The sequence below is a fragment of the Electrona antarctica genome (assembly GCF_951216825.1).
Source record: "Electrona antarctica genome assembly, chromosome: 6".
NCBI classification, from domain to species: Eukaryota; Metazoa; Chordata; class Actinopteri; order Myctophiformes; family Myctophidae; genus Electrona; species Electrona antarctica.
The window spans coordinates 23,025,447-23,050,182 of NC_136811.1; the positions used below are offsets into that span (position 1 = coordinate 23,025,447).

The 24,736-nt window shown below is 41.9% G+C and overlaps 1 protein-coding gene across 3 annotated transcripts; it reads left to right on the plus strand.

Moving 5' to 3' along the window:
• The first annotated feature begins 622 nt into the window (after positions 1-622).
• trmt11 (tRNA methyltransferase 11 homolog) lies at positions 623-16,467 on the plus strand. 3 transcript variants are annotated; one of them, XM_079502970.1, is made up of 13 exons: positions 623-714; positions 1,399-1,464; positions 1,893-1,966; positions 2,260-2,341; positions 2,772-2,864; positions 3,011-3,145; positions 3,432-3,588; positions 3,768-3,848; positions 5,948-6,112; positions 6,991-7,063; positions 7,207-7,341; positions 10,507-10,627; positions 15,964-16,467. In XM_079502970.1, the coding sequence occupies exons 3-13, from the start codon at positions 1,944-1,946 to the stop codon at positions 16,099-16,101; spliced, it is 1,203 nt and encodes a 400-aa protein (XP_079359096.1). In that variant the 5' UTR covers positions 623-714; positions 1,399-1,464; positions 1,893-1,943; the 3' UTR covers positions 16,102-16,467. The 3 variants fall into 3 exon arrangements, with proteins under 3 accessions (XP_079359096.1, XP_079359097.1, XP_079359095.1); XM_079502971.1 differs by having other exon boundaries at positions 634-698; XM_079502969.1 differs by having other exon boundaries at positions 666-805.
• Positions 16,468-24,736: the final 8,269 nt, after the last annotated feature.

Below are 24,736 nucleotides of genomic sequence, written 5' to 3' on the forward strand. Positions count from 1 at the left end.
CGCAAAATGCCATCCCATCCACTATATGCGACAATCATTGTTTGTCGCATAGTTGATGGCAAAAAATACTACAATCAAATAAATAAATAACACATGAATGCATAATGGAAGTTGATAAGTTTAGTTTAGTAGCCTTTGAGAGAGAGATAGATAGAGAGAGAGAGCGTGAGAGAGAGAGAGAGAGAGAAAGAGAGAGAGAATAACAATGTGTGTAGCTCTGGTCCATATAGCTACTAGGAAAGGACTTCTCGTCCTATGCTATGGACCAGAGGGAGCTAATGTGTTGATTGATTGATTGATTGAAAATTGTATTAACAGTTTGCAGAATTACAGTACATTTCAAGCACAAACTCAATACAAAGGCTGTTAACTGTGAGTGGACGACCCAATTAAGCATTACACTTGTTTACAACAGGGTCCACCATGTTCAATTCATCAAATGTGTGATTGTGATTGTGAATGTGTACACTGTGCACATAGTGTATTTGTTTCTAGGTGTGACGTGTGTATGGTGATAATGGTGTAGGCTACAGTAATATGTGTGTACACACTTTTTTTTCCTTCTGTGATATGATATTTGGTGAAATGTCAACTTATTGTATTGGCCTAATGGTCGTATGGTCTTTCCTTCCCTTTTCTTTTGGAGTACGCGTAACGCCACCATTCTCGGAACTTCGGAAGAACCTCGATCGTTTCAGGTCGGACATATTTTGAGTGAGCATCAAACATGGCAGCACCCGGTGGTCGGTCATGCTTACAATATTTACTACATCTTGCTCAAGATAATCTTGACTTCAGGTTACCGGTAACTTCTCATAAGTCAATTTTATTTCTGTTTATGGTTTTTAATGCTTGATACGATATGTTATGTATCTGGATAAACCAGCAGAAATTGGGGATTCGGGAATGACTCTCAGCACATCTCAGTCGGCTAGTTATCCTAGCCTTCGTGATTAGCATTATCATTTGGCATATCGATTCGATACTAGATATTTGAATTATGTCTGTAATTTATGATTATGTCATGCAGGGCTGCAACTATCGATTGTTTACTGAGCGAATGTTTCGATACATTTTTGGAAACATCGAAAAATACAAAATGTTTTATCATTCAATGAATCAATGTGAACAAATTCTAATGATTTATAATGGACTAAACTAATTCATCTTATAAGCCATATTTTATACTTAGTCATACAACAAAATTAGCAGAATGTTATTTTTTAAATATTTTTGTATATTGAGAAATCAAAATTTGATTATTTTGTACAATAGATTAATTGATTGGTTCAATTAACTTTTGCATCCCTATAGTCATGATGCATATTGCAGGCTGTCAAGGGTGTTTGTGAGTATAGCTCAAAGAGCCATAACTGATTTGTGAATTCCGCCTTCCAGGAAATCAGGGCTCTCCTTTCTCTCAGAGGAAAACAGTTTAATCCTGGAAAAGACTTCAAAGAGAATGTAAGTCATGTGTGGTATGAGGTAATACTATCTCTTTCTATTGGCTATTGGTCAGTTATTGCTGACAGCTATCATATATCAAATGCTAAATTATGACTCATTCAATTATGTGATTGGAATGAAAGGGGTTTGGATGGTAAATGGTAGTGCATTTCTATAGTGCCTTTATCCAAGGTGCTTTACATAGATTTACATTCACACACATTCATACACCGATGGCGGAGGAAATTATGCAAGGCACCAACCTGCACATCGTGAGCAATTTGGGGTTCGGAGTCTTGCTCAAGGACACTTTGACACTAGCTGAGGGAGCCAGGGATAAAAATGGGAACCTTCCGGTTCCCCAATCGGCTGCTATACCCCTAAGCCACTGCCGGATGCAACAGCTTCTGTCCTATCGTCACTTTGATTCCTCCCTTCCTCCACAGTCTCCTTTCTGGTGTCTGGATGGCGTATCTGAACCGGATGTCCACAGTGTCATGGCCAAATCTGTCTGTGCAAAGTGAGTGTTTAAAGTAGATGCAGTCTTTCTGAATCCTTAAACGATTCCCTGTGGTAAATGCTACTTTGAACAATACCTTGTGTAACTAACTGGATGTATAGGGCCTGAACAATCTATTGTATTCTATTGTAACTCTTGCAGTGGCAGATGATGGTATGATCTGGGCAATCTTTTAAACACATTTGTGATGGTGTTAATGAGTCCACATCACATCCTGTTGCACAGCATTTGCAGTTGGCTGGTTAAAATAAATTGCCATGCCTATAATGTCTCCTTTTTCATTATGTTTCTAGGTCTGCTTTTGAATTATGGGGACATGGACGAACACACAGTGAACTCAGAGAATCCCTCTTGAAGTATCCATCAGAAAACATGGTATGTGTCTCAAGGTTTTGTGGCTGTGTTGCAAAGGCCACAAGTGCACTCCTCTAACCTTTAGACCAGGGGTTCCCAAACTGTGGCGCGCGAACGCCCTCTACGGGGTGCGTGACATGAAAAGTGTAATGGCGGTTTTATGGTGTTATTTAGCACAAACGGCAAAATCCGGTAAACCACTGTTATGCAAGGAGATGTATAGAGCAGCTGCAGGAGTATACGGCAGCTGCATGTCTCTCAGTGCAGTGACATTCTGTGATTATTTGGCAGGGGAAACACAACAGACAGAGACAGCGCTTCTTTCACCTGACAAATATCACTGATCATTTCTTGTTTTTTTGTTTTGTTTTTAACATTTTTTTGCTCTACGTAAAGTGATTAAATTAGTTTCTCTCTGTATTGGCTGTTTGTCTTCTTGCTCCCACCATAGGCACCATACATGCAGAAAGACTCCACTTACAAAATCAATGTCTACACATTCAACAAGACTCTGGAGTTTACTGACAGAATAACAAAGATCGATGTAAGTTTAAATCTCGTTGGGATGTGTGCGTATAGCCGAATACTAGTGTGTACACACAGTATTTAAGTGTATGAATATATGTGCATGCACCTTGGTCTCTTGTGTTTGTATAAAACTAAATGATCTGTTTTGTCGTCTCCCTTTAGGCTCTGGAATACCTGCAGTTTGTGGGCACAGTAAGCCTAAAGAGTCCTCAGCATGTCTTCTGTTTGTTGGAGGACTATGGCACTGACCCCAACAAAATCCCTGACGATCCTTTCTATATTTACTTTGGCCGATGGGTAAGGCATGTTTGACTGCAAATTAAGTTATTTTATTCAGGAAAAGGTTTAAAAGTCAATTTCTTAAAGATTATTTTTCAGTAATGTCATATAGTAAGTAAAATCTGTGTTAATTCCATTTGTAACCCTGAGAATTTTAGAAAATGTATTACATTTGTTACACTCTCTGAGTTAAACTGGACAGGACAACTCGTTATCCATATGATTTACAGTAAGACTAATCAAATTTAACAACATATCCAGTGCAAACTTCTGAATTCTGTAATTTCTGTAATTTCTCTTCTAGATAGCGGATGGGCAGCGTATGCTCATTCGCTCTCACAGTGTGAAGAACAGACACTTCATCGGCAACACCAGTATGGATGCTGGCCTCTCGTTCATCATGGCAAACCATGCCAAGGTCAAAGAACATGACCTCGTCTTTGACCCATTTGTTGGCACTGGTAAGGTCACTGAGATACAGTTGGTGATACGGGCTGTAAAAAGCTTCAATTCAATACTAAACATTGCACAATTTAACTCATTTTTTGTGGACTTTGAGGATATTACAATGTTTGTTTAGAGCACTTATAACGTAAATCTATTTTATTTATTTTATCCTCAATGAATTTCTGTCTTTTAGGCAGCTTGTTGGTTGCATGCTCTCATTTTGGAGCCTATGTCTGTGGAACAGATATTGACTACAACACAATTCATGGAAAAGGTACGTTATATTTTCATTCTTCTTTCAGTCATCTCGTACTGTGGCCATTCTATGATGTCATTTTTGAGTGGTGCAACCACTCCTATAGACGAATTCAGAAACGGGTCTCATGGTCGCAGCTTACGTATTTCCTGTAGGCGGAGCCGACATAGCTGCGGGGTAAACCTGCATGTCTTCTACTACATTGAATGGTAGAGTGACTGATGTTAGTCTGCTCAAACATTACTCCTTTACCTGATTTTTACACTAATATTACAAAGATGCCCAGAACATCGGGATGAACCTGTGTACTGTAGTTTATGGCTGCTCAAACAGTAGTGGCAACATAAAGATAAAACGGAATATCAAAATATCCATCCAACCCAGTAGTGGTTGAGACGAAGCAGTGAAAGGTCCTGAAAGATACATAACGTCAGTCTTACCAAATACCCAATCTTTCTGTTTTATGAACACAAGGCTACTGTATTTTATACCTCATACTAAGCATTTAAAGTATATATTTATAAATATACATATTTTTTTCAACTGATATAGATCTGATATCCATGTTTTATTTTTCTTTGAGAAACTACAAGTGGATCCTGGACACTTCTAAACCGATGGGACTGTATTTCTTTTATAGATAGCTTTTACCATACTTCAAAAATCAAAATACTATTTTTTACCTCCAATGAGGTAGGTAGCACATAGCTAGACCTAATAACTCAATATTGAAACCAATATTTCACAGAGAGGCTGAGATTTGAAAGTTCGTAGCGGCCGACAGTACTTGCGCGCTCTGCTTGCGTAGGCACTCGACAGTGCAGTTCTAGTTACGGTAGTTCAATGTTTGTTTTGTAAAAACACAATATGCCTCATTACGTCAAATTGTCTCTTTATTGTTAATGGCGTTTAGTGTTTGTGTTTGCACCGTTTGTTTTATATTACCATTACATCACCTAATCCACATGAGTTAGACTTTAATATATTAGCGCCCCTCACTTCATACGGGTGTGATTTTGTTTTACTTTAGATTGTTATAAATATTTTTATTATTGAGATTTTCTACAATTATACAAATAAACACAGACAACAGCTACAAAACAACAGACACCAGTACTCAACATTACACACACAAATAAAATATCTGGGATAAAAGGGGACAAAAATAGGATAGAAACGGTTGCCAATCTTGAATATATTTCAGTGGAGCTCTGATTGTATATACTAGACTGGTGCCCAGCTGTAGAGCACCGAGTCGGTAACGATGGAAGTTGAAGATCCATGCTCCACCCAGCTATCTAATACCGGTACCCGTGTCAGAGTACCCGTTCTACCCATCTGTCTGTGTCCCTTTTATGCCCATATTAAAATTTCCTCTTCTACCCCGGATTTGAACCTGGTTTCCTGTGCAAGTGCTGATTTTTTTTGGACTATTGACCTAATAGAGCCTGCCTGCTTTCTCGAGGGATAAATTGAACTTTGACCATCAGATTAAAATTCGTGTCAGATCCTGTTTCTAGGTGAGACATTCTCGCAATCTAAAAGTCTCAATAGAAGAGCAGGGAGACCAAATACAACCACCCCAATTATATAAGTTATATTTTATTAACATACTCTACCATACAGATTGGACAAAATAAAAAAATATTCATTAAAAAGTTACATAGTGAGGCTTTCAATACTCACTTTTCCACATATTATTCTTCATCAGCCAGTAGTATCATAGATCTGATGTGTTTATTCTAAAGTTCAGAATTCACCCTTTGTCAAGTCCCGCCCGTGGTTGGGCCCCTCTTCGCACCCATTGGTTGCCGTTTCGTGGTTGGACAAAAATCCTTTCTCTCCGTCCACTACTATTGAAATAACGTGTTTTTCAGTTGCTTCGTATTGATATTCTGTGCATTCAATTCTTATTAGAACTTGGTGTCAGTAAAAAGGAACACCACAGGTGCAGCATGGTGACTGGGCATATCATGTTTTAGCAAATTCAACATAAACAAGGGGGAACCAGGGAGGAACAAGGCAGAAAGAGCCTGCTGGTTAGTCAGTCAGGGACCAATCAGAAGCTTGACAATTGACAAATGGTGAATTTCTAACTTTTCTTAACATTATTCCAGGGAGATCCAGTCGGAAAAACCACAAGTGGAGAGGTCCTGATGAGAACATCAGAGCCAACCTTCGTCAGTATGGAACAGAGAAGTCCTATATAGACGTCATGGTGTGTGATGCATCCAAACCTGTCTGGAGGGATGGCATGCTGTTTGATGCCATTATCACTGACCGTAGGTCCCTGTTTTGTTGTGTTCATGTGTGTGAAATGACATAATGTTGGTCTGTTCAAAGTATTTTTAAACATTTTTGAATGTTAACACCATGTTTACAATTTAAATTTAGGCATTTAGCAGCACACCTAAACCTAACCTTAACCCATGTCTAACCAAAGACTAGTCTAAACTAAGTATGCACCCCGATTGGGGTATTTACATTAAGCAAGAACAAAATCATGGTAATACATCAAATACATCAAAATAGTCATCATGAATCATACACAAGCTAACAGTGGAATATCTATATAATGAAACTATGAGTATACACTATAGAGTGCTATCCGCTATGTCTACATAAAATGCTATCTATGTTACATAAGTTGAGTAATGTCAGAAGGTAGAAGAGTTTGGGACGTGTGGTGTGGAGCGTTGTCTTGCATCAGTCAGATCAGTGGTTCTCAAAAACCAGTGGTCCTTGAGAGGGTTCCAGCTGTGAGCTTGTACATCTGCTATTTTTGAGAAATGTTGAATTATTTTGATTATTCTTTTGAAAGCATAAATCATCTCTAATGGGGGTCCCTAATCATCTCTAATGGGGGTCCCTAATCATCTCTAATGGGGGTCCCTAATCATCTCTAATGGGGGTCCCTAATCATCTCTAATGGGGGTCCCTAATCATCTCTAATGGGGGTCCCTGGCACAAAGTCTTTTCAGAAGAGTGTCCGTGGCCAAATGCATTTCAATTAGGGGGGGATTGACATGAAAAAGAAGAGAACAACTTGGTTAGATTCCCTAGAGTTCTAGAAGCTCTTTTCCAAGGAGAACAATTCAGTGCATATTCACTTTTTTTTCTCCTCAATTGGCATGTGAATGTATCATCTATTGTTTTGTAGCTCCATATGGTATCCGTGAGTCCACAAGGAGAACGGGATCTAACAAGGATGTAACTAGACCGTCAGATGAATAGTAAGTTAACCTGATATTACTGTTTTTAATTGCACAGAATACCCAGATTTGACCTGTTAAACCAAACAGATTATTAAAGTAAAACTAGTATTTAACGGACTAGTAAATAACTGTTGAACTTGTACTTTTCCCCCCCAACCCAGCTTCGGAGAGAGTCATGTTCCTGTCTCTATGGCGTACCATCTGAGCGATATCTTCTCAGATCTGCTAAACTTCTCTGCCAACCACCTGGTCATGGGTGGAAGGCTGGTTTATTGGCTGCCCATCTACCGGCCAGAGTGAGTATACAGACCTGGAATTTGATATTTCATATAACCCAACATATAACAACACGAAGGAGGCAAGAGTACAAGGACATGGCACATTGAACACCTTATAGCGGTCTATCTGTCTATTCTTTCAGTTTCTTAACAGCAGAAATGCATACAAAGCAGTTTCCATTACATGTCCAACACTTTCCACTGGGGCTTTTCTACCGTACCATTCCCTTTTGGACTCTTCCATTCACCTTCCTATAAAATGTACATCCTGAGGAGAACCACCTGTGGGATTTGTGTTGTTTACGCAAGTACACAGGTGTGTTGAGGTGTACCCACCCGCACAGCTGGGTCATGGTAAACCACAACTATAGGCTGTAAAAAGCACAATTATATGAACAAGCTCTACATTGTTTAATGAGTCTACAGTGCTGACTGTAGTGCAGGTGTATAAGCCACTACAGACGGTTGTCTGACAGCATGGCTGTGGATGTGTTTTTTTAAGGAATCCCCACAGGGCCGGGAGTCCTCCTGTCCACTGATTACAGGACTGCAAAGGGGGATGATGTAATGTGTGTGTGTGTGTCTGTGTCCACCTCGATTTGAACCTAGGTCTATTTTTCAGCCAGACGTAACTCACCCCTCGTGCCAAGGGAGTTATTAGGCTACAGGGTTAGATACTCTTCAACCTTTTTTGTCCTTGGGCAAGACACTGAACCCCAAATTGCTCCCGATGTGCTGGTTGGTACCTTGCATGGCTTCCGCCGCAATCGTTGTGTGAATGTGTGTGTGAATGGGTGAATGTAATGGGTGAATGTAATGCACAATCTATGTAAAGCGCCTTGGATAAAGGTGCTATATAAATGCACCATTTACCATTTACCATTTATCTATCAGAGCAGACAGCATTAAGTCAGATATGTAGACTTAAACGATCTGTCTCTATGGCTCAGACAGGCTGACGTGTGTGTGTGTGTGCATGCACGCGTGTCTGTAAGCCCTGATGTAGCCCGTCTCCTGTCCTGGGCCTAATCGAGGGCTCTACACTACTACGAAGATATCAGATTTCTGTTACCCCCACATATGTTTGTGTGTCTGTGATGGTAAGGATGGTGTGTGTGTCAGTGTGAGAGTGATGACAGGTGACACAAAGTCCTGTCAGCACCACACCACATCTGTTTAGACCCCTCCTGAACTAGTATAAGTTTGAAGAGAAAACACATAAAGACAGATTATGGAACCTCGTTGATCATAGCCAGTTTGCCACAAAGTGACCTTGTGAAGCTAAAAATAATTGCATATTTGTACTGTCGGAAGTAAGACAATATTTATTATTTTGTGTCAGTGATGGTGTAAGAGGGCCATGAATGAAATAAGTGGTAATTTTTAAATGCCTCTTAATGGAAGTGACCTGTGTCAGTAACTTGTGTTACTAAGCAAGCATTATGTTGATATGATCCACAACTTCCTTTAGGTAGAGTCAATGTTCAGAATCATTGTGCTGTGAGCTCAGTTGTGTCTTAAGGTTTTTCTAAAGAAATCCACATTACATATTGTATATTTTCCTGCTGTAGATCTGGGATAATGTTTGCTTGCATGCATAGCTTGCTGTGTCTGCTGGCACTTTTTTATCATGAAGATGCAGTGTTCACTTTGAGCCAACCAGGGTTGTGTGTGTTTACTGCGTTAAGACATAAGTATGTTTCACCATCCAGAAATGTTCAGTTCAGGCCCATCACTGCATAGTTCCCAGCCCCTTGTTACTCTACTACTACACTGGGGGGCGCTGTTGACTGTTTGATCAGATGCTCTAGTCTAGTTGGAAGTTGAGAATAGATGATTTGTTGGGGTTGAAATGGTTTTGTTGCAGGCATTGACAGGTTGTATTTTAATCTATGTTGTCATCTGATATTTGTCACTGTTTTAACACTGAAATATATGGTGTAAATATAAGTGACTCCAATGCCTGTCTGTGTATAATGTTTTGCTGGATTAAGAGCATCTGCTAAATGCCTAAATTGTATAGTAGAACTATCATTAGGAACAAACAGCATGGAGATGTATTATTTTGTCCAACGATTTTTTTGTAACCCATTTTTTTCACCCAGTGTCAGTTGTCTAGTCAAGTGTAATTCTGGCTGCTACACTCCCTGTGCCAACCTGGGGAGAGCAACGGACTGACCTCCTGTTTCCTTCAGTGCATGAGGAGTCCAAGCTGCTTCTTTTCACCTGACAGGGGGGAGTTTCCCCTGTTGGATGTATCGCGTGGAAGCAACACATTACCCCAACCAGTTCCTTTACCCTCCATCAGGTGCCCCGGCTGGCCATAGGGAGGCAGTTTAGAGACCAGGATTACTGCATGTTTTTGTGAGGGTACTACCCTAGGGGACATGGGGAGAATAAACAAACTCCACACAGAAAGGCCCTTTTGCCAACCCCACCTAGGGTATGGGCACTGATGACTGCTGATTGGCAGGAAAGAATGATCACCTGGCTACATCACTGCTAGTCACTGTGCCCACCAAACATCCCATTGCTTCAGAGGCCTATAATTCCAAAGTGACCATGGCAACTGGGGAGACAAACAGTGAGGTGAAAATCTGGCCTGTTGCTACTGTAATGGTGGTTTAGGAGAAAGTGCTACTGACACAAATATGCAAACACATACATCATCCACTGTTAATAGGCCTTAGCCGGGCCTGGACAGCTTTTAGCTGCAGAGTTTGGCTGGCGATGACAGAGCCAGCAGTCAACCTGTCATTCTAGACTCAGTTTTTCCGCCATCTTTGCGTAAGCTCAGCTACCTTTGCTTTTACAGCAGGCTTCACGCCTCCCTGGTACACTGACGTGATCGGTAGCAGGCAGAAGAGAGACAGAGAGAGGACACATGAACTGAATGTCTGAGTCATTTTTATTTAATAAAAAAGCCTCGGTGAACTACAGTCAATACATTCTGAAGCTTTACACGTACAACACCTCATACTGTTCTTTGGCTGGGTGTGTCTTGATACAGTATGCTGTTTACTTGCTCTGAGTCTGACTGAATAATGTCTAATGTCTAACACGTTTAACCAGTTAAGCCCTATAGAGTCTACTGTACTCCATACTGTATAACATTTACAGTACCTTGTGCTGTTTTACATATTCAATCAAAAACAAGTGTTTAATTGTGTGTTTCTGGTCTAGGTACTGTGAGGAGACGATCCCCTTCCATCCCTGTCTCAGGCTGATCAGTAACTGTGAACAGACTCTCTCCAGTCACACCTCCCGACGCCTCATCACCATGGAGAAAATCAAGATACCTGAGGTACGTGTGTGCAATGCATGCATGTGAAAGCCAGTGTGTGTTTGCCTGTGTGGAAGCATCCCTGCTTCAGTCAATCAAAACTGTATTAAGGACACAAGGTCCATAGCACAATGTTTGTGTGCTATTGTCCATATTCACACACAGGCCATTTTGCTCTTAACACTCCCAACGCGGATCGCGTATCAATACGTTATCAATTAATCAAACGTCGGGTGCGGATCACGTATCAATACGTTTCAATCACTTTTTTATAGCATACTTTCATTCATCTTTTTACCCACCCGGACAATGAAGAACCATCGCCCTATCATTGCTGCTTAGTCCAGCTCACGTGATCAGAAAAAAAAACAAAAAAAAAAAACCCTCCCCTCCTGAAAACAGGAGGGCGGGCCGCTTTACGTGTAGAAGCCAGTGTAATGGCTGCGCCCATGCCGATCTAGTCTGTGTTTGAAAAGAATCACCTAACCTCGCCTCACCAGGCTTTCCACCTCGGACATTTGATTCCCCCCTCCCCTCCTGTTTCTCCAGGAGGAGGATCTTGCGAGGGGGTACATGCGTGGGGGGCCGCCACGACAAGACAGTGTTCCGTTGGTGGATCACGTATCGCCATGCAGAGCCGTCATAATCGGAGATCGCTCAGACGTGTGATTGTAACGCTTTTTTATTCATTATAATTGTAGTGATAAGACCGCAATGAACGCGTCGGGGACGTAATCGACCCGGGTGTAATGTATAACGAACTTTTCCGCGACCTAAACCGTGGTGTTGTCATCTGTGGAAGTCATTTTTTCCTTCTCGTCGACATCACAGCCGGGTGACGCTTTTTTTTCCCTCCATCGCCCCCAAGCTGCATGCCCATAGCCTGGCTTGGCCAGCCTCATAGCGGGGATTCACTGAAGATTCTTCCCCGGAGGAAACATCAGTGAACCCTCGCTATGAGTCTGGCCGTGCCAGGCTAGCATGCCCAGGCATGTTCCCCTACACTAGCTTGAAAAACAAAATCAGCTGATGACAACGCGTCTCAACGTTATACTATAGTTCTGAACCGAACGGTGGAATGGGACTTTTTATAGCCGTACGGATCAAGACTTTTGCTGCCCAATGTGCCCATGACCCCCCCCCCCCCCCCCCCCCCAATGTTACTGCGATCAAAACAATGAAAGCAGTGAGATAGATTAGGCGAGGCGGCAATCATCATCATCATCAAAAAGAAAGCATAGTTATGAAGGTTTATAGTCAGACATTGACAGGCAGATATAACAATAAACACAATAAATATGCTATACATCCTATACATCGAATGAAAGCCCTGAATGTGTACTTTTACGAGGAAAAGAGTAAACATTGATCCCATGTACAGTTTGTCATAAAATGGATACTGGGTGGATGCACATTGCGCCCACCAGATATAACTGCAGAGAAGACATGGACCCGAACTCAATATTCACAAAATAAGGCCTATAGCGACATATAAATACTATATACCGTATGAAACAGAAGACTCTCTGCTTTCATAAGGAAAAAAATTGTACTGTAATAATAAAAAAAATCACACCCCTGTGAAGTGAGCAGTGCAACTCTACTTCTCTACTTATTCACTACAGCTCGCTATATACGGACTGAGACAGAAAGTCATGTAAAGCTTTTATTTACAGTTTGGTCTGTAAACTTCTACTGTAATAATAAAAATCACACCCCTGTGAAGTGAGCGGTCAAACTCTGTTCTCTACAGCTCGCTATATACGGACTGAGGCAGAAAGTCATGTAAACCTTTTATTTACAGTTTGGTCTGTAAACTTCTACTGTAATAATAAAAATCACACCCCTGTGAAGTGAGCGGTGCAACTGTTCTCTACAGTTGCGCGGTGCAATGGTAGAGAACAGTTGCACCGCTCACTTCACAGGGGTGTGATTTTTATTATTACAGTAGAAGTTTACAGACCAAACTGTAAATAAAAGGTTTACATGACTTTCTGCCTCAGTCCGTATATAGCGAGCTGTAGAGAACAGAGTTTGACCGCTCACTTCACAGGGGTGTGATTTTTATTATTACAGTAGAAGTTTACAGACCAAACTGTAAATAAAAGCTTTACATGACTTTCTGTCTCAGTCCGTATATAGCGAGCTGTAGTGAATAAGTAGAGAAGTAGAGTTGCACTGCTCACTTCACAGGGGTGTGATTTTTTTATTATTACAGTACAATTTTTTTCCTTATGAAAGCAGAGAGTCTTCTGTTTCATACGGTATATAGTATTTATATGTCGCTATAGGCCTTATTTTGTGAATATTGAGGAGTTCACGTCCATGTCTTCTCTGAAGTTATCTGGTGGGCACAAGCTGCATTCAATAACCAATTACTGTCTAACTGTAGATGGGATCAATGTTTACTGTTTTCCTCGTAAAAGTACACATTCAGGGCTTTCATTCGGTGTATAGGATGTATAGGATATTTATTGGGTTCAATTTTATATCTGCCTGTCAATGTCTCTGACTTTAAACCATCCATAACTCTGCTCGCTGTTCAAGATAACCACTTCCAGGCAAATGCAGGTGTTGCAAAAAGGTCAATATCTCCAGAATGGAACATGGTAAAATCAAAATGTATTTTTTTAATTGAAGTGGACAAGTTCAGCTTTCTTTTGATGTAGGCGTGTGATTCTCGCTATAAGAGAACATTTTACTGTGGGCCCCCGAACAAGGCCTTTGTGCAATGTTAAATGGCAGCAACATCCAAATAGGCCTGTTGAGATCTTCCAGCAATCAAAGTGTTAACACAATCCCCGCCGAAAAACGTAACCTACGTTAATATTGATTAGTCTCTGCAAGCACCAATTCACATAAGTTACATTAACCCATTTTGGGCGGGAACCCCTTTTGGTGTTAGCATTATGTTATGCTTTAGCTATTGAAAAATAGCAGATCTACAAGCTCATAGCGCGGCACTGAGTGCCGCGCTACGAGCTTGTAGGTCTGCTATTTTTGAAAAATCGAAGAACGACTGACAGAAACATAGCTTTTTCAGAAAACTGTCAGGATTTAGAAGACATTTTTAGAATCTGATCTCAGGTCAAAATGGGTTAATTCAGTTGTATAAATGTTTTGATTCGATCTAGTCGAAAGGCTACTCACATTAGCTTCGGATGGCTATCTGTTGTTAGCCATAACACTGGCCTGCGCCATCTTGATTTGCGTATGCGCGCACGCACGCTTTCAGTCGATTTTATCTCCAATTCCCCGTGGCATTTCTGGTCAAAACAACGCTTATTGCACGGAGCATAGCGGTCACTGTAATGGCGCCGGCCTGTACTTCTCATCGGCTAGTGAGAGGTCAACACCTAATCCTGGCATATAGTGATCATTCTTTAAGTAATCCTGGCGTTAAGAGCAATGTGGCAGCTGTGTGAATGTGGTCAATTAATGAATACTTGGCACACTTCTCTTGTTAATACTATGTTTTTGTTTTTGTTTTTTTTAATCTGCTTTTTTCCGGCTGTGGCTTTTAAACATAGTGCCACAACTAACTTAAAGGGAATACCACTAATGTTTTGTGTGTAGTGAAGAGAAAATACTTAAAGCGGAATACCACTCATTTTCAACATTTTACTATGTCTTAAGAGTTGAAATAATAAAAAAATCCCCCCCATTCTGTGTTGCCTAGAACTGGAGGTCTGAAAAAAAAATCATTAACATTATGAATTACATCTTTGTGATGTCACGGAGATGTACTTCATAATGTTAATGAATTATTTCAGACGTTTTTTTATTTCCACAACAACTCTAAGGTATATTAATGACATGGTAAAATGTTGAAAATGAGTGGTATTCCGCTTTAAGTATTTTCCCTTCACTACACACAGAATAGAACAAAAATCTTCTCCTGCGGTTGTGTGGTTGACGTGTGAAGACAAACAACCAAGTGTCTCACAGTTTCTTGTATGTATGTTTGTCATGTGTCGATGTGTGTGAATCTAAACCTGACCATATAATCCAATTTTAGAAGGCCTCTCTTTGAAACTACACTGCAACTTTCTACTCCACACATGTTTTAAAGTGTATTGTGGCAGCATAGTTATGATAATGATAAATGTTTGCAAAAAGCAACTGTCCATTCAGCAAGTACATTTAATTTACTTAAGTATTGTTTACAGCTCAGTCTGGATGTGGGACCACAGAGCAAAGCAACATGAACATGATCTAAATGCTAGATGTGCACATACAGCATAGAGTACTTGTCTGTGCATGCTTTTTTGGTGGCTTGTCGCCTTGTTCGTTGTACATATATATGATTGTATATTAGTGTACATTTATGTAATATACATGTGTGTGTAATGTGTACATGTAGCATAGCATCCCAGTGATGCTACATATCCAAAGCGATAGTGTCTTTCTCTCTGCCTGGCGCAAACCTCGGCATCTGTCTGTGATTGGCTCGTTTCTTTTATACTGTGACCCTAAACAGTTTAATCACACATTGTATGGAAAATAATCCATCTCTGCTTCTGACAACCACTCCAGTTCAAAACCCCAAATTGTTCCCATAAAGCAGCCTGTGTCACACACACACACACACACACACACACACACACACACACACACACACACACACACACACACACACACACACACACACACACACACACAGATGTATACATGCACTTGCAGCTGTTTGATGTAATCTGACTGCCATTTATCAGACCCCCTATGCCCCATGCTGCCTTTAAATATTGGCTTAAAATATGAAGACGTCATGCCTCATGTGCATTCTCCATGGTTCACACAGTTTGGTGTGTGTGTGCTTGTGCATGCATTCATGCACACTTCGTGCATGTGGGTTAAATGAAGTGTGGTTCCATCGTGGCCTCTTGGCCCATCACCTCATTTGCGTTCCCCCTCTAAAATGTTCTGCAAGAATTGTGGCTCCAGAAGCCATCGTGAAAGCAAATAAATATTTCCTCCCAGAAAAAGCTGAAATTGGCCTAGCAGTCTCTAATTTCAACTGATCCGGCTTCACAGTTTTCACAGGACACTAAGATTACACAATGTTGTCTAATGCTTATTAACTGTTTGTATATTTTCAAGAACTGGTTTATTTAAATGCACTGCAAACATCACTATGCTAATCACTATGAAACTAACGTTTCAGTCTTTCGATCTTCGTAAGCAAATTATTTTACATTTGTCAAAAGCTTAATTTTGTGACCATGACCTCCGTAGTAAGTTGGTATACTCTTCCCTATCTACGGCCTGGGACTGAGGAATGATGGGGAGCATGTGGTTTGGTGTTTATGTGTAGTCATGACAGCCATCTAAAATACTGTTAACCTCTGTCTATACAGGAGTCCGATACTCGGGTCCACCTGTCAGACCCCGGCTTCAACCCTTATCAGGGACACAATGCCTTCAGAGAGAAGTACTTCAGCGGACTCAACAAAAAGAATCTTAAGGAGGACAAAATGCATGTCAATGGAGAGTGACCGCATTGAAGCCCGCAGTTTCAAATAGACTTGGAGGGGAAGTAAAAATGAAGGCAAAGGCTGACTAAACGGAGGACTATAAAGCCCTTGTCTTTGATCTTTGATATTTTATTTGTCTTATATCTAACGGCATTTTAAGCCATTTGTTCACAAATAAATACTTTTCAGTGATATCTGATGGGATGATGGACTTAAACGAGATTTACAGTAGATGCTGATCTCTTGTGGTTAATAATTTGGTTACGTTCTGATCAAGATAAGACTGTTAGAGCTGCTGGCAGCAGTGGTATGATATCTGACAACAATCTGCTAATTGGAATTGGGTTGATAGTGTGAACACACTATATAAAGACACTTTATACTGTGCTGATGTTTGTTGAAATCTCTTTTACATGCAAACTCTGAATTGGTCAGAACTAACTAACTAACCAACCTCCTTGCCTGTAACTCCCAGGGCAGCTTCTTAAACCTTTTACAGAACCTCACTGAAACCTCACTGCTTTATATCCTTTCTTCTTAAACCCGCTGATGCTTAGCAATGGCATAAAACCTCTTGGTGCCTGGTTGACCTTTGATGACTTGGTTTTGATTGATTTTAAATTTACAAGTAAACCCCCTGAGGAGGATGCTATTCTGTCGCATCGCATGTACCGTATACTTTAACTACAGATGGTGTCTGAATACATATACAACCACAGCCCCACTTTAGGGAACGTGTTTAGGCGAGTGAGGCCTCCCCGGGCAGGCAGAGCCCAAATAACAGGGCGTCCCCACCTCGCCACACACCACTCCAGTTAGTCAGCAGCTTTTGTTGTTTTCCAACCACAGTTTACATGCAGCCGGGGTCATTATTCATCTCCTGCGAGCGATGCAGCAGGCCTTTATGTACTTTACCCCTTCGCTGTGTTTATCAGTTGGGCCCCTGCCTTCCCACCACACTTCCCCAGTTTCCCCTTCTTCAGAGGGAGTGCAGGCCAAACATGATCACACGATACCCGGCCTGCCATCGCTTGCGGTGTGCGTCGTTTACAGTTCCCACAATGGCCTTTTTGCGTGTCATCATCAGGGGAAATCAACTGATTCTGCAAGACGGTTAGCGAGTCCTCCTCCACTTTTTATTCCGTCTGTCTGGTGTCCTTAACTCCCCTCGCCAGTCGCCACCCCCACCTCAAATCGTGGGTGAGATAACCGTTCCCCAGAGAACACGCTTTTAGATTAAGGTTGTTAATTTTATTGTGGCAGGTCTTTCTTGTGTGAGGACTGCTTTGGGTGTGTGTGTGTGCACGTGTGCATGTGTGTCGTGTTTGTATTATTGCCACAATAGAGTGAAGAAACGTTTACTCAAGGACCTTTAGTCTCCAAGTGATGCAGACTATAATTAGTAGAGGGAGGTTCCTCTCTACAACATCTAATGTTGTCCAGACGTGCGTGTGTGCGTGTGACACTTAACATTCATCCTGGGTGCTAACAAGAACATAGTTGATTTGTCTGGTGTGTTTCTATCATATGATTTTGTTGATGTTTCCTTTGTGTGTACTGTATATATTTCAATGATTTAAAAAAAGAAATCTAATGTTCATTCCAGTCATTGTAAAATACAGTCACAAGATATTGAGAACAGAATGTCCCTTCTTTCTGCAGTCGTGCCTGATTCAATTCTCTCCCAGCTACTGCCTCCTCTCCCATCGCGCTCACGCCTCTCCTCCTTCGCTCACCCCTTTGTCCTTATCTCGCTCGCTGATCTCTCCCACATGCTAAAGGCTTTTCACGTCGTCTACTACGTCAGGCCCCTCTCCCAGATTTATTTGTCTTTTACCTCTGTTTCTTTTATCACTCTCCACCTGCCCTCTTGCCTTCCATCATCACACCCTTCCACACCTCCCCTCTAGGCCTCTACCCATTGCTCTTCTCCATTGACCATGTTCACAGTACACTGCAGCCATTTGAAGCTGGTTTCCTACAATATTAAGAGCAAAATGTCCACTGTATGGTCAATCGACTCACATTTCTCCCTCCTTTCTTGACAACCCTCCTGTCTCTTATTCTTCCACTCCACCCTGCTCCACTTATTTCCCTCCTTGACCACCTCCGTCCCTCCTGGCATTCTGTCTCCTCTTGCAACCTCTTCCCACTGCAGGGAGGATGAGGCTGCTGTCTCGGAACAATGACTCCTGATTAAACTCCCTCCTGTGTGAAAGTGACCTCCAGACTGTTTACTTGGTGGGTTGGGAACCACACCATGAGAAGTGTTGCACACTTTTTGCCATCTTTGGTCAACACGAGCAAGGATACACAGGGCAACATGTGTGTGTGTGTGTGTGTGCACACACACACACACGCACACACACACAGATATTTAGGGAGTGTCCCCACAGTTGGTGGGAGAGATATATATTCATCACTATGTCCCTTTCAGAGCTGGCTTGAACTGATGAATAGATAGGTGGTGCCCACATGTAACTACTGATGGATTGCATGTGATTGGACACACTGTATTTGCCTGTAACATTAGCCAACCAACATATTGATCTATTTTCATGAGCGGGGTGCATGACGGAATGTGTGTGTGTGTGTGTTAAGAGTGGAGATCGTAAGAAAGGGAGTGAGACCATCTACCCAGCACATAGCGTTAGTCTTGGAGGAGAGCCATTCTCCACATGGACACACGTGAGTGACTGAACATATGTGGCACAGGTGGATTGCACCTGTCTAACCAGGGGAGTTTGGACACCTGCATGCACCCCCTCCCTCCTTTTATTTCCCATTATTCACTCTACCTCCCCCACCCTTTAGGTCACCCCACTGCCCTCATCCACCCCAGGACGCCTTGCCTAGCCATACTGGTTGTTGATGGAGGTAAGGTGAGAGCTGTTATCTCCTAGTCTGGGAAGAGAAGAACAGCGGGAAAGGAGTCATTATAGGGCTACAAATCACCACATCAGTCCAATCTCTCACACAGTGTGAAACCCAACCATGCTTTGATGAAAGAACAAAATGACATAAAAGTGATGGAAATGGTGGGCAAGAGAGGAGTGGACCCAGGTGCAGTATAGAGGGAATTCTTGATACAGCCTATCAGATGGTAACTGCTTTTAAAACATTTAAAGTTGGATCATCATCCGACAACTTCTTGGTCTTTGCAGAAACAATGTACAGTATATTGAGAAGGATTAAAGCTATTGGCTCTTTAAAATGTTGATACCACTAGATGACAGCCTTGAGCAGAGAGTACATTGAAATAAATCCCCTGGGTGATGGCCATGCAGGGGTGCAACACTCACTAACCTACAGACAGCCCTGGGTGATGGCCATGCAGGGGTGCAACACTCACTAACCTACAGACAGCCCTGGGTGATGGCCATGCAGGGGTGCAACACTCACTAACCTACAGACAGCCCTGGGTGATGGCCATGCAGGGGTGCAACACTCACTAACCTACAGACAGCCCTGGGTGATGGCCATGCAGGGGTGCAACACTCACTAACCTACAGACAGCCCTGGATGATGGCCATGCAGGGGTGCAACACTCACTAACCTACAGACAGCCCTGGGTGATGGCCATGCAGGGGTGCAACACTCACTAACCTACAGACAGCCCTGGATGATGGCCATGCAGGGGTGCAACACTCACTAACCTACAGACAGCCCTGGGTGATGGCCATGCAGGGGTGCAACACTCACTAACCTACAGACAGCCCTGGATGATGGCCATGCAGGGGTGCAACACTCACTAACCTACAGACAGCCCTGGGTGATGGCCATGCAGGGGTGAAATATATCCCCTGGGTGATGGCCATGCAGGGGTGCAACACTCACTAATCTACAGACAGCCTGCTACAGACTGCCATACAAATTATGTTATCTGGCTTGTAAACACAGTTTGCGGGCCACACTATTGAAGTGCTGCTCAGACAGACAGAGCTGTGATTGAGAAAGTGCAGATCAACTCTGAACACATAATAACATCCTCTTTAAGATACTCGACTGGAAGTGGCAAGGGCTGTTGACCCAGGAAGTAAAAGGGGTCAATGAACGACTTGTCACATAACTTCCTTGTTTTCTGCTGCCTTTGCCTTTTATCTCTATCATGTCCTGTGATTGTGATATACCTTGTTTGACTTCACTAGTGTTGATGCATAAATGTAATGAGGCTGCAAGCCGCAAGGCATGATAAATTACTATAGCTGCTCCAAAACGTATTACACTTTTTATGTTTTTGTATGGTTTTATTCCTATGAAAAACCCACAAAACAAAGCCATATTTATTTTTTTATTAAATTGTTATGGTACAATTTACAATTTCCTGTCAATGCTGCCACTCGTTTCCCCCATTGGTACTGAATGCTGTTAATGGTTGAAAACATATGATGCATTGAGCGAAGACCCATGGCAACTTAAATTGTCCTGCAATGTCGTTTTTATTGCAGCCCTGAGGCACCATGGACACGGAAAGACTAGTTTCCAGTGTCTGACCTCTAAGTCACGCAGAGAGCATTGCACGCATACATTGTTGTTTTTCTAAATTTCCATGATTGTGTGTGTGTGTGTGTATATTTATGTGTGTGTGTTTATAGGGTCATCACACTTTATACAGCCGGAAAGGGGGGCTGGCGTTGAGCAGAGATCAGCCCAGAGCTGAACCAAAGACTGTGTGTGTGTGTGTGTGTGTGTGTGTGTGTGTGTGTGTGTGTGTGTGTGTGTGTGTGTGTGTGTGTGTGTGTGTGTGTGTGTGTGTGTGTGTGTGTGTGTGTGTGTGTGTGTGTGTGTGTGTGTGTGTGTGTGTGTGTGTGTGTGTGTGTGTGTGTGTGTGTGTGCGCGTGTGTGTGTGTGGTGGTCTTGTGGCTGTCTCTCTGCTGTGCTCCATTAATGAGGAGAAACCGCTGGATGGCTCCATCCCGCCCTTTTTTAATGACCCTGAGCTGCCAAGTGGGTACAGATGCACACACCCAAGATGGCAGACCGTGGTGGATGTGACACATTTCCTTTTCCACTCCTTCAAGGGTCATAAAGCCTTAATGCCTTTAATCAAGCCTTAATACTCAACACAGGGAAGGAAGTTATATATATATATATATATATATACAGCTCCATCTCAATGAATTAGAATATTTTGTAAAAGTTATTTTTCTTCCGTAATATAATTAAAAAAAAATGAAACTTTCATATATTCTCAATTCATTGTGCATAAAGTGAAGTATTTAAAACCTGTTTTTGTTTTAATCTTGAGGATTATGGCGTACAGCTCATGAAAATCAAAAAATCCTATCTCAATGAATTAGAATATTTTACGAGACCACTAAAAAAATTAAAATTAAAAAAATTAAACGAGAAATGTCGACCATCTGAAAAGTATATTAATGCATGCAGTTAATACTTGGTCTGGGCTACTTTTGAACAAATTATTTCATCAATTTATTTCACAATGTACTCTAAAATGATGGCTGTGTTGAAACCAGCAGATAACATGGCCTAAATCATCACTGTGTTTTGTCATGTCTCTTGTCGAGTCTCAACACAACCGTCTATTATGATATTTTACAGCACTGTGTGCCTCCGTACATTGACAAGCTTCATGGAGATGCTAATTTTCCTTTCCAGCTCGAATTGGCACCTGCCCACAGAGCCAAAACTACTAGTAGTTGGTGCACTGACCATGGTATTACTGTGCTTAACTGACCAGCCAACTGGCCTGACCTGAACCCCACAGAGAATCAAAGAAGGTTGCATTGTCAAGAAGGTGTGAGACATAAGACTGAACAATTCAAATTAATTTACGGCTGTTATCAAACAAACCTGGGCTTCCATAACACCTCAACAGTGCCACAGGCTGATCACCTCCATGCCACGCCCCATTGATGAAATAATTTGTTCAAAAGTAGCCCAGACCAAGTATTGACTGCATACATTAATATACTTTTCAGATGGTCGACATTTCCCGTTTAAAAAATATTTTTGTGTGTGTATGTGTATGCATTGCCACTCCCACCTTCTTCGGCTCACTTTGCCACCCTATATCTTTCAGGATGCCTTGCTCAGCAGTGAAGAGTCCTGGCTTGTGAGGGTCGCCTGGTTCATAATTCAAGGCGATGTGCCTCACTGGCTGTGGGGAGCGTCTGATAGAGGTTTTCCTGTGTGATTTATTTTTGTTTGTGCTCTGTGCATGTCTATGAGCATGCATTAGTGTGCCTAGTATCCATGCATGTGCATAGGTGAGTGTTAAACATCCCTGCTTACGTACATATACTGTACTGTACTGGAGGGCTGCGTAGATATGTGCGTTGTATGCACATTTTGCTTGCATACCCTTGGCTCTCACGGCTGCTTTGCTTAGTGGAATGCGTTGTCCATGAGGGTGTGCGTTAGCCCAGGCCAGGAAATACGCATGGCTCTGAAATGTTTTCTCCTTCCAGGCCCTTGGCTTGGAGACAATCGCCCGTATGGTTGATGGGTGTAGCATAGAGGAACCTCACACCTGTCTCCACTGCAGGTGAGCCTGCTCCCGACCAGCCCAGGCCAGTTTACACTACCTGCATGTCTGGCCACTTACTGTAAATAGTGTTAATTGTCTCCACCAGGCTGAAATTCATGGGGAGAGTATGTTTTGCACTCCGGTAGTCCTTGTGTGTGTGTCTCTGTGTACAGCTAATCTCTGGCGCCGTTGGCCCGGCCGAAGCCCAACTGCACACAAACTCCCTGGATGCCAACGATGAACTTCTGCCCCAATCTTTCCACAACGGCCTGTTATAGCGCCACCATGAGGCCGATTTTTGCTAAACACATTTCTTTACATTACTCGTACACATTTTATCCATACATCACACAAATCGGTATACACACTATCTCTATAGTCATGTGATCAACACATTGGCTAAGATTGCAATTTTGCATGCACATTCCCACTAGGCAGAGGAAGAAATGCCACTTGAAACTTTTCAGCCTCATGGAGGCACTATAACAGGCTCATTTGTGTTTTTACCTATAACTGCACCGATCTGTGCACAACTTTGTATGCACACTCTCTAGAGTTACTCCTTCAGATTTTATCCAAATCTCTCACAAATCGGTACACATGATCTCTATAGTCATGTGATAAAGACGGGTCTGTTTGATTTATCATATTCCATCCTGATTGGCTAAGATTGGCTTCCAAATTTTCAGGAGTAGCCCATTTTGTACAAAATGCCGCAAATCATTAACACAGCGTCCGATTGCGGTGATTGCGCATATTCCCACTAGACTGAGGAAGAAATGCCACTTGACCTTTTTCAAAAAACACAGGTCTCCTGGTGGAGACCTGTCCCCCGGGGGGGACTTTTTCTAGTTTAACTCTGTGCAGACAAACATTTGTACTCTCATAGCTAAATTATCACTGGGGTTCTCACTGAATCTCTCTAAATGTGTATGTCTTTGTTTGCCTTTCCATTGGTCTTTTTTTCGGACAAATATGCTTACTTCCCCTTAAGGATGGGAATTATCGATTAAGTTGATAATTGATAGTAGAGACGTTTCTGGGGACCTTTTTTTACCGGCCCACATGTGCGTTCCTCGGCCGTGTGCACGCGCAGACAGCACAGAAAACCACCGCAGAGTTTTTGATTCATTAACTTCTTAACTGTGATTAACGATTAACTATTAACATTCCTACTTCCCCTATGTCATTTATCTGTTTGCTGTTCATATGATTCTGTGCATGTCTCAATCACTCCCTCTCATTCAAACATAGTTCTCTAGCTAGCAGCATTGTTTAATAACAATAAATATCCAAAGAGCAAAAATAAGCACTACATGTAGCCAAATACTGCCATGCTGAGTTACTGAGTCCTTGATGGAACCCAATCTCTATGTGTAACCATTTTGTTTTCCAACCAATGATAAAACACTGAATTCATGCTGTTAGCAAAATGTTTATGTTGTCGTCTATAAAGAGAATTCAACCCAACCCATTTTTTAACTCCTGCGTTTCCACGGTGAGCATAGGCAGAGCAGGAGGCATTACTAGGCAAGGTTTATATGACTTGTGAAAAAACATGTTATGAGCAGGTTAAGAAGTTTATATAAAAACACAGACTTCTGTGCCAGACTGCCAGGAATTCTGCTTATTTTTGGATTTTTATTGTTATTAAACAATGTTGCTATGCTACCTCTTGTTGTAAAATCATAAACCACACATGACCCTGCTGTGGTGCATACAAGGCTTGGAGGTTGGGTTGCTGGGTCACTGGGTTATACAGTATTTGCCAAATGCTGCTCTCAGCAAGTATCTTTGAGGTTTGTTGGTGATTTTCTTTCCTCTTAAATCTTGCTTTAGGTCCGGAGACCATATAGGCCTACTGTAGATTGTACAAACTGTCAAGGAAGGTGTAAGAAACTATATCATGAACTGAATTATACTGCTGGCACCATAATCAGATGATATTCACCGTGATCAGGAAACCCTGTAGTTCACCACTTTAATGATGTGGATTGCACGCTACTATCTGCACTGTGTAATATGAGGATGGTGGGAAGTTTATTTGTGTTCTTTATGTGTATATGGGAATTGTAGAAGAGAAATTGTTTTCCTGGTGTTGGTTTATTTCATTCATGCATAACTTTTGTTGAACATTTTGGGGTTTCACGAGTCTAAACAAATGAG